The sequence below is a fragment of the Bombyx mandarina genome, chromosome 05 (genome assembly GCF_030267445.1).
Source record: "Bombyx mandarina strain Sakado chromosome 05, ASM3026744v2".
Taxonomy (NCBI): domain Eukaryota; kingdom Metazoa; phylum Arthropoda; class Insecta; order Lepidoptera; family Bombycidae; genus Bombyx; species Bombyx mandarina.
In genome coordinates, this window is record NC_143212.1 from 13,383,722 (window position 1) to 13,407,065 (window position 23,344).

Here is a 23,344-nt window from a genome sequence, read left to right on the forward strand (position 1 = left end):
ACCAACCGTCACCCCGATGGAAGTTAAAGACTTGATCAAAGACCTACGTCCTCGCAAGGCTCCCGGTTCCGACGGTATATCCAACCGCGTTATTAAACTTCTACCCGTCCAACTCATTGTGATGTTGGCATCTATTTTCAATGCTGCTATGGCGAACTGTATCTTTCCCGCGGTGTGGAAAGAAGCGGACGTTATCGGCATACATAAACCCGGTAAACCAAAAAATCATTCGTCGAACTACCGCCCGATTAGTCTCCTCATGTTTCTAGGCAAACTGTATGAGCGTCTGCTCTACAAATGCCTCAGAGACTTCGTCTCATCCAAGGGCATTCTCATCGATGAACAATTCTGATTCCCTGACTCATGCGTTCAACATGTGCACCGCCTCACGGAGCACATTATTGTGGGACTTAATCGACCAAAACCGTTATACACGGGAGCTCTCTTCTTCGACGTCGCAAAAGCGTTCGACAAAGTCTCGCACAACGGTTTGATTTTCAAACTATTCAACATGGGCGTGCCGGATAGTCTCGTGCTCATCATATGGGACTTCTTGTCGAACCGCTCTTTTCGAAATCGAGTCGAGGGAACCCGCTCCTCCCCGCGACCTCTCACAGCTGGAGTCCTGCAAGGCTCTGTCCTCTCACCCCTCCTATTTAGCTTATTCAACGATATTCCCCGGTCGCCGCCGACCCTATTAGCCTTATTTGCTGACGACACAACCGCTTATTACTCCAGTAGAAACAAGTCCCTTATCGCGAGGAAACTCCAAAGCGCAGTCGTAACCCTCGGACAGTGGTTCCGTAAATGGTGCATCGACATCAACCCAGCGAAAAGCACAGCAGTGTTATTTCAAAGGGGAAACTCACCGCTTATTTCCTCCCGCATTAGGAGGAAAAATATCACACCCCCGATCACCCTCTTCGGCCAACTTATACCCTGGGCCAGGAAGGTCAAGTATCTGGAAGTCATGCTGGATGCATCGATGACATTCCGCCCGCACAGAAAAACAGTTCGTGACCACGCCGCGTTTATTCTCGGTCGACTTTATCCTATGATCTGTAAGCGGAGTAAAATATCCCTTCGGAACAAGGTGACACTTTACAAAACTTAAATAAGACCCGTCATGACTTACGCGAGTGTGGTGTTCACTCACGCGGCCCGCACACACATAGTCATCCTCCAATCCCTACAATCCCGCTTTTGCAGGTTAGCCGTCGGGGCTCCGTGGTTCGTGAGGAACGTCGACCTATACGACGACCTGGGCCTCGAATCGATCCGCAAACACATGAAGTCAGCGTCGGAACGTTACTTCGATAAAGCTATGCGTCATGATAATCACCTTATCGTTGCCGCCGCTGATTACTCCCGGAATCCTGATAACGCAGCAGCCAGTCACCGTCGTCGCCCTAGACACGTTCTTACGGATCCATCAGATCCAATAACTCTTAGCCTAACTCTAAGCCTTCAGCTCTAATACTAGGAGCAGGCTAAGGGACCCCGCCAACCGTACTCGTCGAACTCCGCAAAGAGTTCGACGTGCAACCTGACCTATGCATCAGCCCGCGGAGTTTCTCGCCGGATCTTCTCAGCGGGTCGCGATTCGGATCCGGTAGTAGATTCATTCGCGAAGCAGCTGCTCTTGAGTTGTTAGGTCTCCTTCAGAGGCGCTCGGCAGCTGTTAGCAAATCCCACCCCTCCTGGCTGAGCCTTTGCTCGCCCACCTGTTCTGGTGAAACTAGAAAGGCCTCCGGGCCACCAGTAATACATGAATCATTAAAAAAAACAAACAATGTTTTGGGACAAGTATGTTTGAATGTAAATTACGCTACGTAATAATATAATTCACCCTTTTTCTGCCGTGAAGCAGTAATGCGTTTTGGTTTGAAGGGCGGGACAGCCGCTGTAACTAAAGGGTGATTTTTTAATAGATATAGGAAATGATTTTAAAAAAAACATATCAAATTAAAAAAAAATAATGAAATCTTTATTTGAATCGATAGTACGGTTCGTATAATTTAATGTTTGAAGATTATTTCATGAAAATGTTGACCACGGCTGCGCCTCAAACGGTCCATCAGCTTAGTCCAATTTAGGCATACTCTTTCCAACATTTCGGCTGGTATCTCACGAATAAATGCTTCAATGTTGTCTTCCCATGCGTTGATTGAAGCGAGCTTGTCAGCATAGACATGAGCCTTAACATAGTCCTACAAAAAATAGTCTAAAGGCGTTAAATCGCACGATCTAGGCGACCAATTGACCGGTCCCAAACGTGTAATAAAAAAGTGGATCTTCCGTCAACCTTTCAAGAGCCCATTCACCAAAAATTCTGCGTTGTGGTAGGTCTTTCGGCTGCAATTCTTGCACCAGCTGTATTTTGAAAGGCTTCACACCTAAATTCTTTCACAAAATTTTCCACGTTGTTGAGTAACAGAGGCCCAATTGCTCCGAACGTCGCCGAATCGATAATTGATGGTCATCGCTAACACTGGCCGATACAGCTGCGGTATTTTCTTCAGTTCGCACTGTATGTAAGCGTGATGGTGGTTTAATGTCCAACAATGTCAATTTGATGCGAAATTTAGTCACAATAGCCCGAATAGCCGCTTCAGTGGGTCGATTAAACTGACCATAAAATGGAAGAACCACGCGAGATTAACTTTCTTAACAGAGCACGCATTTGGTAATAAAATTTAATTAATTGTAAGCGTTGTTCGTTTGTAAGACGATTCATGGTTAAATTATATACCAAACTGAAGATGTTTGACAATAACACAAAACACGAAACATACGTGAGCTTTCAAAATCAGTGTTGCCAAAAAGAAAATAGCTAAAAAATCACCCTTTATATTTGAGACCTTAAAACTGATATATGAAAAGATTATCATTTCATTAGATATACAAGATTCAAATATTTACATGTATCTTGCAAATGATCCACCTAAATATCTCTTTGTCCGTTTATGTATTTAATGGTAGACAACTTTATGACCTACATAAATTGTTAAAATGTAGTTATTATATCACCTATATAAAAACAATTAAGATTTTTTTTATTGATTTAATTGCCAAGCGTCTCGACGTTATAAGATCTAGTAACATAAAGTACTTTAAACAAATACTGCAATAACCCAGTTTTGCAGAGCTTAGAGACAGTATAACACCTTCGTCTCTGCTCAGAGTAGTTGGATTATAGCGTCTTCACGCTTAATTAGCTTATGCCCTCCCTTATGGTCACCCGTGTAAAAACTTTTCCCGAAATGAAATTTTCTCCAAATCTGTTTAACGGATTGCGTTTAATTGAAGTAAACTTTTAATAATATTAAGAAGTGTTTTTTATAGAACGTTCACTCCTTCGCCAGGCACCATTACCCTTAGAGAGGAGGTCGCTACGACACGCGTTATCATCGATGAGCACCTCCACCTTCAGTCTCGAAGAAAATGGAGTGGCATCCACGGATCGCTCTGACTACCATCGCGCGCTGCGCACATCGGAGTGGTCCTACCTTTTATCGAGTCCGGGTGCGACATTAGATCAGTACCCCATGAAGGGTCATGGACCGCATCACCCCCATTACAGGCGGCGCACCCTTACGTTTCAGTGAAGGCAAAATGTGGAAGCAGATAGTTTAGAAAACACATATGATCAATTAATAGTAGTGAATAAGGTAAAACTGGAAGATATTTTGATAGATTAAAATTAAAATGAAAAAATACTAATGAATAGGAATAAAGTGATCGAAAAACATAACGTACACTTAAAAATAGTCTGATAAAAGAAAAAAGAAAAAACTCTCAAATGAATCAAACTCCATAAAAGAGTTCATAAAGACTTGTGCCACATTGGAATTAGTTAATATATTAATACATTTAGGTATATATTAATTTTAATTTAAAATTTCCGTTTAAGAATAACTATAATAGTTTATGTAGATACAAAATAAAATAAATAATAATTAATCACCAAAAATAATAATTAAACATTAAAAAATTTTCTAAGTGTAAAGCTAATAAATTTAAAATAAATATATAATATAAATATAATATATAAATACATAATATTATGAATATCTGTAGAAGTTGTATTAAAAATAACGAACGAATTAAAATCACGACAAATTTGGTTACTTGCCTGACCTCGGTCCGGCCAAAAAACTCATCAAAACACTTTCTATAGATACCATTGGAGGTTTTGGAGGTTGAAGATCAACAAATATATACTTACACCTGTTAATGGATCACCTTACGGCACCCCCGATTACTCTCTTTAGTCAATCCATACCCTGGGCCAGGAAGGTCAAGTACCTGGGCGTTACCCTGGATGCATCGATGACATTCCGCCCGCATATAAAATCAGTCCGTGACCGTGCCGCGTTTATTCTCGGTAGACTCTACCCCATGATCTGTAAGCGGAGTAAAATGTCCCTTCGGAACAAGGTGACACTTTACAAAACTTGCATAAGGCCCGTCATGACTTACGCGAGTGTGGTGTTCGCTCACGCGGCCCGCACACACATAGACACCCTTCAATCTCTACAATCCCGCTTTTGCAGGTTAGCCGTCGGAGCTCCATGGTTCGTGAGGAACGTTGACCTACACGACGACCTGGGCCTCGAATCTATCCAGAAATACATGAAGTCAGCGTCGGAACGGTACTTCGATAAGGCTATGCGTCATGATAATCGCCTTATCGTAGCCGCCGCTGACTACTCCCCGAATCCTGATCATGCAGGAGCCAGTCACCGTCGACGCCCTAGACACGTCCTTACGGATCCCTCAGATCCAATAACGTTTGCACTAGACGCCTTCAGCTCTAGGAGCAGGCTTAGGGACCTCGGTAACCGTACTCGTCGAACTCGACAAAGAGTTCGCCGTGCAACCTAACCCATGAATCAGCTCGCTGAGTTTCTCGCCGGATCTTCTCAGCGGGTCGCGATTCCGATCCGGTGGTAGATTCATTCGCGAAGCAGCTACTCTTGAGTTGTTAGGTCTCCTTCGGAGGCGCTCGGGTAGCTGTTAGCAAATCCCACCCCTCCTGGCTGAGCCTTTGCTCGCCCACCTGTCCTGGTGAAACTGGAAAGGCCTCCGGGCCACCAGTAATCCTTCAATCATAAAAAAAAAAAGGATCACCTTACGAGATATTCTATCATAATTATCTCAAAAACCCAGAATGCAAATGATTTTATTAGATTTATTACAAAAAATAATTAGAAACAGAGGATTTTGGAATGCTTCCAATTGATCTCTGGAATACCCCGGAATATAATCCACATAATTTAAGGAATTCCTAAAAACATAATCGATTATCAATGGTCTTCATCGCAGTAAGCATACCAATCTCTAATGGTTTTAAGAAAAGACTGAATCAAACTATAGTTGATAAAATTAGATGCAAAATAAACGAAACAGAAAAAACAAGAGCTTGCGTTAATAATGATACTAATAGCTCTGTCACTACCTATTCGCGAGATTATATTTTATTTAGCACAGATGTTACTGTCTTCCCAAATGAACTAAGCAAGGAAAAACAAAGATTGATTGGATTACTGAAAGAAAGATGCACTTGAAAGTACTATAACTATTTACTACACTTTTTGACAAGAATCGGAAATTTTACGAATTTGATGTAGGAGACATGAAATATATACGTAGAAAATGGAAACAAACTTAATAGGAAGAAATTAGATTAATTCAAAATTTGATTCAATAAAGTTGTGGATAAAAATCATTTCAAAATCAACATACAGAATTGATACTAGCCACAAAAAAGGATCAAATTTTTTTAATGTCACAAAACTATTTCCACTCCCTATACTAAAAGAAGATGAAAATGTCGAAAATGGAGAAGATTATTAAATTGGAAATGTAATTGATTTGGGGAGATAGCAAGAAAGTGGACTTCCTTTTAAGTTAACTTTTTCTGCGCTTGTATTGCTTGAAACGCAGTTCATATTAATGTTGAATGTCATTACAAAAGGGGTGACAGAGATGGAACAATATGAATTATAAAATTAATTTCTATGTGAACGAATTTAAAATAAAAATGAACTTTAAATTTCTGTTCTTTACATATTGAATTCTTATTTAATATTATAATAATAGGTTGGAGAAAAAGTTTCTTCGCATTTTTTAAGAAAATTCACAAGATTTTTTAATATAGTTTATTTACATTTAACTAAAGTATGTAGGAACCATTTTGTTCAATAGCTTTTTGCCATCTTGTAGGTAGGGCATGATCCCGTTGCTATAGAAATTTTGGAGCTTCTAATCAAAATACCGCGACATTTGATTTTGGCAGTCCTCTCGTGATATTAACCTAACACTGCCTAAAGAATTGTGAAGAGACCGAAACAGGTGAAAATCTGAAGGTGCAAGGTCAGGACTATATGGCGGAATCATTAACACCTCCCAGCCAAGCTCTCTTAATTTTTGCTGAGTGGCTAAAGATGTGTGAGGTCTACCGCTATCATGATGAAAAACCACACCCCTTCTGTTGATTAATTCCAGCCGCTTTCTCTCAACTTCTTGCTTTAATCTCATCTTTGTTCACAGTAGAGTTCAGAATCGATATAATGCCCTTCCAATCCCACCACACATACAGCATCACCTTGTTAACCCGGGTTTCGCCACAGTCTGTGAAGCCTGACCGGCCTTTGACCACGACTTTTTTGCACGTTCTTATCGTACGTGATCCACTTTTCATCATCAGTTATCGGCTTCTTAAAAAAATGGTTCGGTTTCATTACGTCGTAATAAAGAATCACAAATGATTACACGGTTCATTAGGTTTCTTTCAGTGAGCTCGTGAGGTACCCAAATATCGAGCTTATTTCTGTACCCAGTTTTTTTCAAATGCGCCAAAGCTGTTTTGTGGTCAATTCCCAGTTCTTCAGCTACGTTGTAACCACTGATATGCCGACCTTGCTCCACTTTTTCGAAAATGGCATCCATTTTATCCGTAACTAGCGACCCGCCCTCGCTTCGCTTCGGAAACATTAAAACACACATGAAACCAAAAAAATAAAATAATTTTTTTTTTAAAAAAGTAGCCTATGTTCATCAGGGACAATGTCGGCTTCTAATGGAAAAAAATTTTTCAAATCGGTCCAGTAGTTTCGGAGCCTATTCGAAACAAACAAACAAACAAATCTTTCCTCTTTATAATATTAGTATAAGTAGATAGGGCGATCAGAGCGACGTGCATCTTTGAGATCAAAATTGCCGGATTGAAAACGTTTAAACCAAATTTGTGCTACTCTCACTGACACTGCACTAGGTCCGGTCCAAAACATCGCAAATTTTTTTCGAGGCTTGCGTTGCATTTTTACCTTCTTTATATTAAAATTTTAAAATGTATCGAATTTCTTCATTAGATTCATCATCTTGACAGTACGAAAAATAAATAAAAATAACAAATTAGGAATTATCTTCTTTAAAATTTAAACTTTTAATGATACTAAAACGTAGAACCGTGAACAAACGTGATACCAGAACGTTAGAACGTAAAATAGTTATCTGTTAATCATTAGTTATTCATTATCGAATAAAAAAAAAGGAGATAGCATTTGAAACATCATAGTATCTATGATTTATCTATGTACAGTGACAATGCAGGATTGCTGGAATATAAATATGAGGAAGCCTCAAATTTTGTTTCAGTGTGTTTGTTAGGCACAATGAATTCTATCATCATTTTGTTGGCCCTTGGTCTGGCTGCTGTGGCAGGTATGTTATTTTATTTTAAACTTCATGGATACATATCACGGATTATTTTATCTAAGCTTATAAGTGTTACCGTATTTACACCGTAGGGTTGTATTTTTTTAGAATAATACCAATAAATCAAAAAGGTACAGCTTTTTGTACTTATATCCTGCACTCAGAATTCGCAAATGTTTTTTATATAGCTCCATAATATAGGCCAAAGCCTACAAAAATCTTTAGAAAGATTAATTTGTAAAACATTGAACCTCCAACTACGTAGCTTACAAACTATATTAAATTGACACGTAGTCTTACTGTCCGAAGATTTGGTAAAATTCAGTTGATATTATTAGTTCCTTTGGGTTTCGCTTATTGGACTAGACTAACTACCTTCGAAGCTTAGTCTCGCATTTGTTATTTTAATCTCGCATTTACTGCAGTTTTACTTGTGATGGAGAACTAAGGTTGGTCGATATGTTGTGCACAATATCGTCAATTTTTTTATGGATAATTTATTGAATTTACGTCCTTTACAGAATACAGAAAGAACAATATTTTAAGGTCAGGCAGTTGGTATTAATTAAATAGAAAGAAAGAAAATTTGGAAATTCGTTGAAACCTGAATAGTGAGTTAACTAGCGTCAAATTACTGAAATTAATAAACGCAAGATTTAACCGTGAAGATAAGTTAAATTATAATTCAATGAATAACAGAGTTGTTGTGCTCTAAGTAAGCAGAAAAGCTAGTTTAGAAGCAAATATAAAAAACGAAAAACTCGCCCAAAAATTCCAATAACATTATCGTAAGCTTACAAATAAATTTACTTAAAATACCTCAGGTCTTTTCTATTTTACGCGGACAAAGAAGTACTGAGGAAAATTATAACAAAGGCACTTGGAATTCGTATTTTGAGTATTAAATAATTAAAAATAATGTAACTACCAAATTAAATAAAAAGATTAGACTACTTATTCCACATAAGTAGCCGCTGTAGAAGAGACTTCCACACGAAACTAATTAAATGATGAGGTGCATGTATTGGATGAAAAATATGTGGCACGAAAACTCAAAACAAAAAACAAAAATGTAAAGTGAAAATGGGCTCCATCCAATGAGTAAAACTTACTATACTATTATTTGAGGCGGGCACTCTGTATTTTTTTAAGAATGAGGGATAACTAGTGTCCCATAGGCCTTTTCATTTCACTAGGACAGGTAGGCGAGCAAAGGCTCAGCCAGGAGGGCCGGGCCAGCCATTCACAAGAGATCCACCAGTAGTTACGCAAATTATAATTTTGCGGGTTTGATTTTTATTACACGATGTTATTCCTTCACCGTGGAAGTCAATTGTGAAAATTTATTAAGTACGTACTTTATTAGAGAAATTGGTACTCGTCTGCGGGATTCGAACACCGGTGCATCGACACACGAATACACCGGACGTCTTATCCTTTAGGCCACGACGACTTAATTAACTTTTTAAATTAAATGCCTGATCTTCCATACTTTTGGAATATTATATGTTGCCTAGTAACTATTCTATTATTCTGCTAGGTATAAATAAGAATGCAATTAAATTAGGACGACGTAAATGATGAAAATGAAAAATTTTTTTTTAATTTAAAGTTGATCTTGCACTTAATGTAAAAACTAAAATTTTACCTGTGATGTCAAATTCGGTAGTCTTACTGCTGTTCTTAACCGAGATATCAAAAATAAAATTAATCAGCTTTGTTTCTAGGAATCTTTTGTATAGAGGAAAAAGCTATAGATTATACGATTTTTTTTTTATTGCTTATATAAGTGGACGAGCTCACGGCCTACCTGGTGTTAAGTGGTTACCGGAGTTCATAGACATCTACAACGTAAATGCCGCCACCCACCTCGAGACATGAGTTCCAAGGACTCAGTTTTTACAGTACAACAGCTGCCCCACCACTTAAACCGAAACGCATTACTGCTTCACGGCAGAAATAGGCGGAGTGGTCGTACTCACCCTTGCGGACTCACAAGACTTCCTTCCACCAGTAATCGTGTAAATTATAATTCGGATTTGATTTTTATTACACAATGTTATTCATTGACCGTGGAAGTCAATCGTGAACATTTGTTAAGCATGTATTTCATTAGAAAAAATGTTACTTTTCAGCGAGATTGGAATATCGGTGCATCGCTAGACACGCTAGATACAAATGCACCGGACGTCTTATCTTATAGGCCACGAAAACTAACAAAATGCACAACATGAGATTTCATTTGCTGAGTTTTAAAAACAATGGCATACTCACAGTTGAAACAAAATTTATTTAATAGGACTAAACACCTCACAGCTTTATTATTCCATCTAATTAATATAATAAACAAAAAATAAGTTTATTTATTTTCTAACGTTTTTTAACTTCATTAATACCATAAATCATAAAGTACGAACGCGAGAGACGACGTTTAAGTATTTCCTGTTGATACATTTAATTTAAATGATTATTTTTGTTTCAGCTGTTCCAACAAACCCCCAAAGGATTATTGGTGGCTCGACAACCACCATTGACCGGTACCCCGGTATTGTTTCTCTGTTGTTTACAAGGAATTGGAGTCAGTGGTGGCAGAATTGCGGCGGAAACCTTCTTAACCAGAGATCTGTTCTTTCCGCTGCTCATTGCACATTGTAAGTCGAAACTTTGTGATTTTTCTGTCTTTTTTTTTTATAATTGAAAAGTAAATACATCTTATTATTCTGAAGGAATTTCACAGAAAATACTGCCACCTCCATTTTTCTCCCTCCTCCAGGCTTGAAAGAAAGTTTTACGAGGTAAATAATATTATTGTTTCAGCGGTGATCAAACGGCTGCATGGCGTTTTCGTGTTGGTTCCACCTGGGCCAACAGTGGGGGTGTTGTGCATCTCTTGAACAGAATTATCCATCATCCCAATTATAACAGACAAACAGCTGACAGTGACCTCTGCATCTTACGCAGTAATACCAACATAGTTTTGAACAACAACGTTCGTCCTGTTAATATTGCTGGAGCCAATTACAATCTTGGTGATAACCAAGTTGTTTGGGCTGCTGGTTGGGGTGCTACTTCGGTAAGTTAAATAATGTTATTATCGCCTTACAAAATTATTTTGCCCGGTATGCTGTTGAGCATTAAACGAACACAATCAAACAGATACAATTAACGAAGAGTGTGATTATTTAATAATGCACAATTTTCAGCTCGGAGGGTCTGGTTCGGAGCAGCTCCGTCACGTCCAGGTCTGGACCATCAATCAGAATACCTGCGCCCAACGTTACAGACCCATTAACCGTTCTATCACCGCTAACATGTTGTGCTCTGGTGTTTTGGACGTTGGTGGTCGCGACCAGTGCCAGGGTGACTCCGGTGGTCCTCTCCTCCACAACAATGTCCTTGTTGGTGTCTGCTCATGGGGACAGTACTGCGCTGACCGTCGCTACCCTGGCGTCAACGTTCGTGTTTCCCGCTTTACTTCCTGGATCCAGTCCAATGCGTAATAATTTTAAAGAAGAAACCAACCAACAAAATTATTATAAATAATATGTAAATTTGTATTATTTTTTCAGTTAATTGAAATATAAAATTATCATTGAAATAAGTACGGTTTTTTTTTTGCCAAATGGGATGTTATTTTTTAGTATAGTTTTCAATCAGATTTCCACTAAGTCTGACTAAATGAAAGTTTGGAAACATATGGACAGAGTCCAATGTACATTGTGATCCACGGTGAGATTTTATATTATGATAATGTATTATCATTTTTATGTGAAATACATATTATGGTAGGAAGTAAATGTTATCTGTAATAATTTGTATGTGATAATATTGATTAATACGTCATGTACAATTACTGATTAGCTTTTACTGCCAGGGTTGGTCGCCAAATTGAAATTCTATAAATAATTGTAACAAATATGGAGTAATTTTACTATTACGTTAGACACCGGTGCATCATTAATCGAAAATTAATGACAATAACGCTAAGAGGTAATGTCACAGTAATACAGAGCTATTCACTAATCCGATAAAGCATTCAGTTTTCACGACATTTATTTTCTCTAAGGTATTGCCCCTTCCTAGGCATTGAAATTTAGACAATGAGTAGTTGAAATTTAGTTTTCGTCTCTGTATATGTGCTCAAAATGTTAAGGGAATTTGATCAATGAAAAAACATTTTAAATTGAAGTGTTGTACACTTTTCACGCTTTTAAGTCGGAATTTAAAAGTAAGCCTTTCTAATGCCCGAATTCAAAACTCACTCGCATATACAAAAATCCAAGAAGAAGTTTACCTTTTTTTTATTGCTTAGACGGGTGGACAAGCTCACAGCCCACCTTGTGTTAAGTGGTAACTGGCACCCATAGACATTTACAACGTAAATGCGCCACCCACCTTGAGATATAAGTTCTAAGGTCTCACTATAGCTACAACGGCTTCCCCACCCTTCAAACCGAAACGTATTACTGCTTCACGGTAGAAATAGGCAGGGTGGTGGTATCTACCCGTACGGACTCACAAGACGTCCTACCGCCAGTAAAAACCTTACCTTCTTAGTTCTGTCGCGAAACAGTTATGCATTCGAGATTAAAATTAGGAACAGCTGATAACAGCTATAAATATATATATACTTAGTCTGGCCATAAATACTGTTACAATTAAAAATAAACAAAATATTACATTTGAATTTGGAATCTGTCATTTTTATATGATTGCTCATTGAGTTTTCTCATTTTGGCGCCAATACATTGTACAATATTTTGCGATATTAAAATGGAGTGGGGTGATAAGGTGAACCGAATCGCTGTGATTGCATTACACAAAGTAGGTATGGAGCCAAATGCAATTTTTAAAACTCTCCATACGCTTGGTATTAGTAAAATGTTTGTGTATCGGGCTATTAATAGGTGCAACGAGACCTCCTCTGTTTGTGACAGAAAAAGATCTGGCCGTCCACGTAGTGTTCAAAGCAAAAAAGGTGGTCAAAACAGTAAGGGAAAGAATTCGAAGAAATCCTGTCCGAAAGCATGTCGCGTATTTTAAAATATGACCTAGGACTTGCAGCCTTTAAGAGACGTACTGGTCATTTCTTAACTGATAATTTAAAAGAGAATAGGATGTTAAAATCGAAACAACTACTGAAGTGGTACGCAAAGGGAGGTCATAAAAATTATTTGTTTACGGATTTTTTTTTTTCCACAGGTGAAAATCGCCGGATCCCCACCCGCGCGGCAGGTGGGGTATGTGGGAGTTGAACCTCACTAAAAACTCCTGCCGCTCACAACCGGCGCCCTACCTCGGACCGGGCCGGAGCCCAGTCGGGGCTATTGAAACGGCGGGACAGGGTTGACGCAGAGCACATTACATCCATCCCACCGTCCCACGGACGCCGGACCGGCGGCCGCCAGCGACACGACCACCGGTTCACTCGTTCAGCGGGCCGAGAGCCCGCTTTGATGGCGCCGCGTTACACCTTCCCCCAGAGCGGTCGGGGGAACGCGGTCTACCATCACCCGGCTTCCTACTGCGGGTGAGCGTGCAAAGCACGCCACCCCACGTCTGGGTCTCTCCCCGCACAAAACGGGTGGGACCCCTAGCTCTTAGGGGGCCAGGTCACGGATACGACCCCGGTCCCGACCCCCTGCTCGGCGGCGGCGGGTTTCTGCGTAGTGAGGAGAGCTTTGCCTCACTCGCCCCGCCGCCTCTTTCTGCGAGATGGTGCACTCGCAGAAGTCGAGCATAGCCTTCCATGACTCATCGCCGCCAAGCATCGACGCAACGACGCCAGGCAGCGACAAGTCAGGTCCTATCTTTGCGACCAGGACACGGCGCTGCACCTCCCAAGCGGGGCAGACAGCCAGCGTATGCTCCGCCGTGTTCAGGTCGTGTCCACAATGGTGACACCTCGTCGTCGGCTCAGCCCCTATCCGGCGCAGGTACTTCCCGAAGCATCCGTGCCCGGTCAGCACCTGCACCAGACGAAAGGTGAGACGTCCTTCGCCACGATTCACCCAGTCATCAAAGACTGGGTAAACTGCCTCGACGGTCCGTAGCTCCCACGTGGGGTTGGCCAATCGCCTCGACCACGACTCGAGCACGGACCGCCGAGAATGGGCCTTCCGCGCCCGCAGCTCACTTTCAGGGAGACGCGCCACGTCCCGAGCACGAAGCTCGCTGCGCCACCGATAGTCGGCAGCGAGCGACTCCGCCTCCAGCTCCCATGGCGGCGTCCCCGCCAACACACACGCCGCCTCGAAGGAGACGGTGCGATATCCACGGATGACCCTGATGGCAACGGTGCGCTGCGGCCGGCGCAGGAACCGAGCCATAGTGGCCCGGTTGCGCGGCTCAGCCCACACAGGTGCACCGTACAGGGCCATCGATCGCACCACCCCCGCGTAGAGGCGGCGCACAACCTGATCCGGTCCCCCAATATTCGGGAGCAGCCGGCTCAAAAAACCGGCCGTCCTCATCAATCGGGGGACCAGCTGAGCAAAGTGAGCACGAAAAGCCCACCGGCTGTCCAACACGAGGCCGAGGTACTTCAACTGCACCCCGACCCCTATCCGGACGCCTCCAACCACGATGTGGGCGTCAACGGGTGGCGCCCTCCGCGGCCCGTGAAACCACAGAGCCTCGGATTTACTGAGCGTTGTTTACGGATGAGAAATTTTTTACAATTGAGCAACATTTTAACAAACAAAATGACCGTATTTATGCTCAAAGCTCTAAGGAAGCTTCCCAATTAGTCGACAGAGTGCAACGTGGGCACTATCCGACTTTAGTGATGGTTTGGTAGGGTATTAGCTATGAAGGAGTGACTGAGCCATATTTTTGTGAAAAAGGTATCAAAACATTGGCACAAGTGTATCAAGATACCATTCTTGAGAAGGTAGTGAAGCCCCTTAACAACACCATGCTCAATAATAAAAAATGGTCCTTCCAGCAAGACTCGACGCCAGGTCATAAAGCTCGGTCTACGCAGTCTTGGTTGGAAACGAACGTTTCGGACTTAATCAGAGCTGAAGACTGGCCGTCTTCTAGTCGCGATCTTAATCCGCTGGATTATGATTTATAGTGAGTTTTAGAGAGTACGGCTTGCTCTAAACACCATGATAATTTGGAGTCCCTAAAACAATCCGTACGATTGGCAGTGAAAATTTTTCCCATGGAAAGAGTGCGTGCTTCTATTGATAACTGGCCTCAACGTTTAAAGGACTGTATTGCAGTCAATGGACACCACTTCCAATAAGCTTTTTATACTTTAAATTGTTTTATATTTACGTATTAAACTAACACACTGTAAAAGTAATAAATGTTATTTGCAATAGATTTATTTTTATTTTTAATTGTAACAGCATTTATAGCCACACTAAGTATATTACAATTCAACTGAGACTGACTTTGTGTCTCGCAACGAGTTACAGTTCACTTTATGATGATTATACAGTGTTGGTCGTATAATTAGAAACACTACCCACGGTCCTTGAATTACTTATAATCTATGTTAGTAATTTAAAAATCTAACACAAAACTATCAGACATGCATTATATTTAATATATCATTACAATTTTTGGTTTCCAAGTACCTGCCCCAAAGGCTATTAATCTGTTGCCACTTTTATGTAAAAAAAAAAAAAAAAAACCACAACAAAAAGTAACTATGTATAATAACTATAGCTAATCAATAACCAGACGGCGTAGCAGCTCCTCCATTTCCCCTTTTGATGACGTAACTAATCTGGTATTATTATCAACGTATCGCAAGTTCGAGATTTTTACGCCACCGACTGCAACGCCACCATCCCACTCTTCTAGGGTTTTGCGCATTATTTATTTATCATAGATGTTAAAAAGTATGGTCGAGACGTTGCAACCCTGGCGCACTCCTTTCTCAAATCGGAACTCGGTTGATTGAGCTGGGGCGATACGTACCGATTCCTATCCCGACAGGTACACGGTTCTCGCTAGGGATATCAGCTGGATCAGATGTATGGGAATGCCCATGTCCTTAAGCACATACCATCAATGTTTCCAACTAACGCAGTCAAAGGCTTTTTGGTAGTCGACGAAGCATAGGACGGTCGGGATGCTATACTTATTGAACCTTTCTATGATAAGCCTTACGTTGAGTATCTGTTCGCGAGTACCCTTTCCCCTAACAAATTATGCTTGTTCTTGTGGAATTAGTCTAGGAAGTCTTTAAACCTTAAGTTTGGTAAACCTTAAGTGGTATGCAGCAGTACTTTGCTAGTTTGTGATATCAGGGCAATAGTTCTATAATTGTCACACCTTCTGGTAGTGCCTTTTTGTGTAAGAGCAGTATCGCAGAGTGAGTCCAATCCTTTGGCCATTCACAGCTTTGCCATATTGAGTTGCATAAGTCTACAAGTTTCGCAACTTCCTCCTCTCCGAAGCCCTTCAAAACTTCGTCGGTAATATTGTCGATGCCGACCGCCTTATTTCGTTTTAATTTCCTAGTAGCGGCAGTTACTTCTGCGTTTAGAATATCAGGCTTCAGCTCTATGTTGTATATATTGCATTCTTCCAGAGGATCAGAACCATGGACAGCGTGCTCAAGATGATACAAATCAGCGCAATACTCACTCCATCTCTCTGGAGCTTTATCGATCGTCGTGATGATTTCCCCATCTCTGTTCTCAATTGCCCATGACTGAGTATTAAGCCCTCGTGTTAATAGTCTATAATAATAATAGTCATTTTGAATCTGGTTGGAGCCTTTAATTGGATTTTTTTAGCAACACGAACGATTAGCGTATCTTCTGAGGGAGAAGGTTCTTGTTAGCCGAACCTTTCTAAGAAAATTTCAACAGTTCCATGTTTTTAAATTTATCAATTGCATTAAAAGCTTTCTTAACAGAACAATTTAAAGGCTCAGCTATTCTTCTGTATGCCCACTTATGATCTATATATAATAATATATAGCTAGTCAGGTCATAAGTATTGTCACACAGTAAAAACTTTTCTTTTAGAATGCTGGCCACAAAAAAGTTTATTGAATTCGAATTTCGAATTGTTCATGAAAATAAAAATGTATACTTTTAGAATTTTACTCATTTTTAAATATGGAGTGGACGCTTAAAGAAGACCGTGTTGCAGTTATTGCGTTGCATCGTTGCGGTTACGCGCCTATTCAAATTTTTAACATACTGAAAAATTTGAATATAACCAAAAGATTCGTTTATCGTACCATCAAACGATACAATGAAGACTCTAGTGTAGATGACAGGTCAAGAAGTGGTCGCCCTCGGTCTGTTAGGACTCCAGCAGTGATAAAAGCTGTGAAGGCGCGAATTCAAAGAAATCCCAAACGTAAGCAGAAACTGTTGGCCCTTCAGATGGGGTTAAGCAGAACCACGGTGAAAAGGGTGTTAAATAAAGACTTAGGGCTTCGGGCATATAGAAGAAAAACAGGACATCGTTTGAATGCTCGTCTAATGGACCTGAGACTGAAGAGATGCCGCGCTTTGTTGAAGCGGTACGCGGGAAAAAATATCGGGAAATTCTTTTTTCGGATGAGAAAATTTTTACCGTAGAAGAGAGCTACAACAAACAAAATGATAAGGTGTACGCACACAGTAGTGAAGAAGCGAGCAGCCGTATTCCGCGTGTCCAACGAGGTTATTTTCCATCCTCGCTCATGGTATGGTTGGGAGTTTCTTATTGGGGCTTAACAGAGGTACATTTTTGTGAGAAAGGTGTAAAAACGAATGCAGTTGTGTATCAAAATACAGTCCTGACGAACCTTGTGGAACCTGTTTCTCATACCATGTTCAATAACAGGCACTGGGTATTCCAACAAGATTCGGCGCCAGCTCATAGACCGAAGAGCACACAAGACTGGCTGGCGGCGCGTCAAATCGACTTTATCCGGCACGAAGACTGGTCCTCCTCCAGTCCAGATTTGAAACCGTTAGATTAGAAGATATGGCAACACTTGGAGGAAAAGGCGTGCTCAAAGCCTCATCCCAATTTGGAGTCACTCAAGACATCCTTGACAGCCGCCGATATTGACATGGACCTCGTTCGTGCTGCGATAGACGACTGGCCGCGCAGATTGAAGGCCTGTATTCAAAATCACGGAGGTCACTTTGAATAAACTTTAGTGTCATAAGAATCTATGTTTTGTTAAGTTCATTTTGGTATGTGAATGGTTACATAATGAATAAACTTGTTTCAATTATTTTACATTAAACATGTGACAGAATTTATGACCTGACTAGGTAAATTAACAATTATTTGCCTAGTTGACGAGTCACAACTTTTATTTTTGCCCATTTTGAACAAAATTAGATTCAGATTAAATTTTGAATGGCCGAAAAAATAATAGAAAAAGCCAAGAAAGAAATGTCATTCTCCAATTTCAAAGAAAGATCGAGCTATGGATCGTTTTTTAAATGTTGGGGGCTTGTTTAAAGGTTGTAAAATTGGGCGTCGAAGCGTATAGTAACAGGAAATAAACTACTACATGTGTGACTTATTTTGTAATTAAAAGTAAGAGCTATGTTTTATATTTTATACATTTAATTAGTTTTTTATTTGAGTGGCTATATTATTGCATGATTACTAATAATTATAATTATTGAATGCGTATATTTTTTACGAACATTTGTATAATATTTGTAAAAAATATTAACTTTCTTTATTCATAAGAAGTCTTTCTAATTATTTGACCACCACTGTATGTGCGAGTGGACTGTAAGTGATCTACCCAATTAGAGCAATTCAGATCAATCAGAAAGTCGGGATAAGTATTTTTGAATGTAATAATCTACTTCACCGTTTTGTAACAGTTACTTTAAATTGATATACATATGAGATATATATTCTAGATTCACTTAATCAATCGCTTTAGGGTTCCGTGTAAATTTTAATAGTCTCAAGTCGTATCTGCCATGAGGTGAATGTACTGGTACTTCAATTTTTTTATGATATTTTATTTGTATTATGGTCACATGACGTGTTGTTCACGAGTCGGAGCGTGCTAATATCATTCTTAGTTTATTCGATTACCGTCGAATTTGTACTTTGTTGCACAGTAGTTAAGGTCACTATTTAGAGGGACGAGGTGATCTATAAAATATGCGGTTTATGAATATAATTTAGCTTCGCAGTTCACATGTCGAAATATCGTAGGTTTTTTGGATTTTTTGTTTAAGAATTAATATCATTGAAAGCCTTATAAGCATACGATGTACGTAAAATTGAATACTATAATCAAGCGTTAGCAAAACGATGTTACAGATGTAGTGATAAATTATTTTCCTTCGGGAAAACTCGGAACCTTTATCGGAATACGATGACACCCGAACTGTCAATGAATGATCGTAGTAAATCAATGACATTTTCATATCCATTAATATCATAGACCTACCTATATATAGTAGGGACGCGACATATTATTATATACGTACAATTGCTTATATAAATGGCACCCATTTTGAAGGCACACACATAAACATATATTTATCTCGTTCTTACTCAGCACTGTGACTCGCAGGAAATCAATATAACAGTATTTCAGTGCGTACATAAAGTGAAACATAAATGTAAGTAAATACGTAATGAGGCCGAAAATCCGCCATGTTTAGCGCACCAATTATCATTGTCAGTTTAGCCGTCTGTCTTGGGTTGTACATTATTTATCAACTTTGATATCGTTTTAATATGATTGCTTATATAAAATTTCTTATTTTATCACGCTACTCCGTTTAAAACATACAAAAATAATAATTGAAACATATTTTATAGGATCCCAAGAAAGTCGATGCTCCAAAACTATTATCTATACTAATATTATAAAGCTGAAGAGTTTGTTTGTTAGAACACGCTAATCTTAGGAACTACTGGTCTTAAATATAATTCCTTGGACTGGATTTTTTAACCGTTTTTGAGGTTTCGGCATAGCTATACGACCTTTTTATAAGTAATATGAAAATATGATTAAAACTATAGCAAATATTTGAATTGCGTACTATCCACTCTTAGTCCAAGATCCCAGGGCCACCAGACGTCACGTATTGCGTAGTGTTAGTATGTACTAAGAACGCATGCCTACCTGCTGGCTTGCTTAGACGGCCAATTAACAGGTACCAGGTAATCAAGGTACATAAAATCATTACGTACTTCACGTAAATTCTGAAAGCTGATTTTTACGTATATTTTAGGCAATCTCCTTAAAAATAAGTCGCCAGTACTCCCAGATACTTTTCGTCGGCCGAATGGCTTAGCAGGCGCTTTAAAGCTCCCAAAATAATTACCTAACTTCACGTAAATTCTGATGCTTCATTTTTATATATGTCCACCAGACAACTATTTTAAACCTCTTACAAAAAGACAGACCGATCCAAGGGGCCAATCATCCCCTAAATTCAATTTTAATACCTCTGTGGGTAAGAGCGCGAGGGCATTATCCACGCGCATGAGATTGAGTGAGACATGTATTAGGATATATCGATTTCTCTGTCTCTCTATCTCTCTCTTACAGTTGAATCATATCAATTAACTATTAATGTTAAAAGAAAATCAGTTAAAAATTAAATAGTTAGGTAAACTAGAGGTCCCGCAGTAGTCGAAATTCGACTATAATTAATTGGAATTGTAAGTTTGTACACTATTATGATTGTATTTTATACTTCTATAATCACAAATTTCGTCAAGACTACACTATAAAAATATTAACAAAGACAAACAATATTTAATCTCAATTTGACAACAGACGTCAAGAACAAAAGTTTGACAATACAACACTATGCATGCGTGTGTGCGTCAAATACATGGTATGTGGTGTGTGTAATGTTTTCTTTATTGATTTAATGTATCTTTTATGCATTATTTTAATTAAATATTAGCATTGTGCACTTCTTCTCTATATTCTCTATAAGTGTGGAAAATTTCATACTCCTCCGTCCGCGCAATTTTCGTAAAAAGGGATACAAAGTTTTTGCTTCACGTATTAATAATATATAGATAATTAAGAATTAACTTGTAAAAAAATGCTCATTTGACTACTATAATTCTTGAATTTTATCCTACCGGGTAAAAAAAATTATATGTAATTATGTATAATTAGGTAGGCAGCGGCTTGGCTCTGCTCCTGGCACTGCTGAAGTCCATGGGCGACGGTAACCATTCACAGGTGGGCCGTGTGCTCGTCTGCCTACAAGGGCAATAAAAAAAAATACGAAATCGAAAAACAATCATTACATAATTTTTTTTTAATCTTTCCGGCCACAATAGTCAACCTCACCTGCACGCGCGGATAACACTTCATCCGCGGCGGTGCATGCATGGTTATCAATGCTGTATACTTTTCTGGCAATGACAATGATAGCCAGAAAGGGATGGCAATTTTTGTTGCAAGGCATCGGGAAAATTGTGTGATAGGATACAAGCCAGTTAGAGACTGCATCATATCTATGTAACTGAAAGCATCGCCTGTAAGCTTATACCCCTACCAGCACTGCACTACTCGACGTTTTGGAGAATTTTTACAAAGAATTGCAGATAGTGATTGCGAAAGTTCCCAACAGAGAGCTGCTTGTTATCACGGTAGATTTAAATTCGAAAATTGGCGCTAACTCCAATTTGTATAACAACTGTATAGGGAATTTCACGCTTGGATTGCGAAATCAAACCCGCAAAAATTTTAATTTGCGTAATTACTGATGGTAGGACCTCTTGTGAGTCCGCGCGGGTGGGTACCACCACTCTGCCTATTTCTGCCGTGAAGCAGTAATGCGTTTCGGTTTGAAGGGTGGAGCAGCCGTTGTAATTTACTTGAGACCTTAGAACTTATATCTCAAGGGGGGGGGGCGCATTTACGTTGTGGGTGTCTATGGGCTCCAGTAACCACTTAACACCAGGTGGGCTGTGAGCTCGTCCACCCATCTAAGCAATAAAAAAAAACGAAAGAGGTGAAAGTTTTATGCAGTTTGCAAATGAAAATAGCCTGACGGTGGAGAACTGCTTATTTCAGAACCACCCTCGTAGATTGTTTACCCGGAAATCACCTGGAGAAAAGCACCGTAATCAGATCGATTACACACTAATTAGATCTCCTTGGCACACCTCTGTTCTTGATGCCCACACACTACCTGGGGCCTGTTGTGGTTCGGATCACGAACTCCTGATCACAAAAATGCGATTGAAGCTCAAGGCTGCACGATCTTCTAGAGCGCAAAGGAGGATCGAAGTAACAGATAATGAATAATAATAAATAAATAAATATTTACTAACAATCACGCCTCGTTAACTAGTCCCGTGATAAGTTCTTAAATAACTTGTGTTACAGGTACCAGATAACGGAAACAAATGTAAGATTTTTATTATAGACATACATATATTTAATATACATCCATAACCCTGAAAAGACATTCATATTTATTTATCAATACAAACATCTTCCCTTGGTGGGATTCGAACCCGCGACCCCCTTATGTAGTGACCATGTCACTTACCACTACACCAGACGGCCGTTGAACAGATAGGTCAAAGCTTACTGCGGCGTTCGAACGGTAATGGATAAAATGGACTGACGTAAATCACAATGGGCCTACACCGGAAATGTGATGGTGCGAGGCTAAGCACCTCATTCAAAATGTAATAATAGAGTCCAAACCAATATCAGAAATGCGCAAACGCCACCACTGGACAACCGATGGTACTCTCACTCTAATTGAAGAAAGACGTCGAAAGAAAGCTCAAGGCATAGACACGAATAAACTGAATGTATTGTCTGCCAATATTCAGGCCAGCTGCGGACGAGATCATAGCTCTTATTCCCGTAACATTTGTGAAGAGGACGAAAAACATGCTATGAAGCATGAATCTAGAGATCTATTACAAAATTTGAGAGGCTTAAACGACGAAAGGAAAGATCTTCCACCAAGTGGGTGATATTGCTCGGTAGACCGACGGTCCGAATGTTGTTGTTCGGAACTTGCATATATGCAACCTTATCTTGAAAATGTCGTAAGCGAGATTCAGTCATCTGTCAAATATCTTGCGTTCTATGACGACTACCGCCACATCACTTCCCTCCGAGACTGGAAGTCGTGTCATTTAATTATCGTTGTGCGTGCTGAGATTAGCTTGTGAGTGCCAGTGCTGCTCGAAACTTGCGGTGAGTCGAGGTTGAGCTTGAATGCTGTCTGAGTGTCGCCAGTACTGCTCGATCAGAGCACGTCGGGGTCACCAGTTTAGTCGTCTTGGGTTGGTGTTATAATGTCTTTGCAAACACCAAAGTACAAAAAGAAAGTTTTTATTTAAGACGAACACAAAATATACAAAAAAGGAGAAAATGACAAGAAATAGATAGTCCAAGCAACATAAGCAGGTACAGAAAACAAGAAGCAATAATAATTAAAACTGCGTAGCACAGAAAGGTAACGCATGATGCGCGCTGGCAAGTCAGACTTCAACTGTTGGCGGTGGATCGGTAAAAATGCGACGACCGGTTCGTCTATGCACCGATGTAGTAGCGAAATATTGTCGTCGCCGCTATACTGCAGTTATCGCCTGACTTTGTTTGTAAATTAATTTTGTTTAGTGTAAATAATGTTTTGTATGATTGTGTGATAAATGAATGTGTTGATATAAA

The 23,344-nt window shown here is 39.8% G+C and overlaps 2 protein-coding genes across 7 annotated transcripts in view; one reads left to right on the top strand and one right to left on the bottom strand.

The window, feature by feature from the left end:
- The window catches only part of kcc (solute carrier family 12 member kcc), a 468,256-nt gene that overhangs the window by 127,689 nt on the left and 317,223 nt on the right, over positions 1-23,344 (bottom strand). The window lies entirely within an intron of this gene.
- On the top strand, positions 7,613-11,323 carry LOC114242780 (trypsin, alkaline A-like). Its single transcript, XM_089727883.1, has 4 exons — positions 7,613-7,728; positions 10,205-10,373; positions 10,540-10,795; positions 10,926-11,323. Exons 1-4 carry the CDS (start codon positions 7,680-7,682, stop codon positions 11,220-11,222), a joined length of 771 nt encoding a protein of 256 aa, XP_089584009.1. The 5' UTR covers positions 7,613-7,679; the 3' UTR covers positions 11,223-11,323.

Bases quoted from the DNA above. Each gene is read 5' to 3' on its own strand.
- LOC114242780 (XM_089727883.1), top strand. From the start codon at position 7,680: ATGAATTCTATCATCATTTTGTTGGCCCTTGGTCTGGCTGCTGTGGCA. The intron at 7,729-10,204 runs GTATGTTATTTT...TTTTTGTTTCAG, and splicing joins TGGTCTGGCTGCTGTGGCAG to CTGTTCCAACAAACCCCCAA. The intron at 10,796-10,925 runs GTAAGTTAAATA...CACAATTTTCAG, and splicing joins CTGGTTGGGGTGCTACTTCG to CTCGGAGGGTCTGGTTCGGA.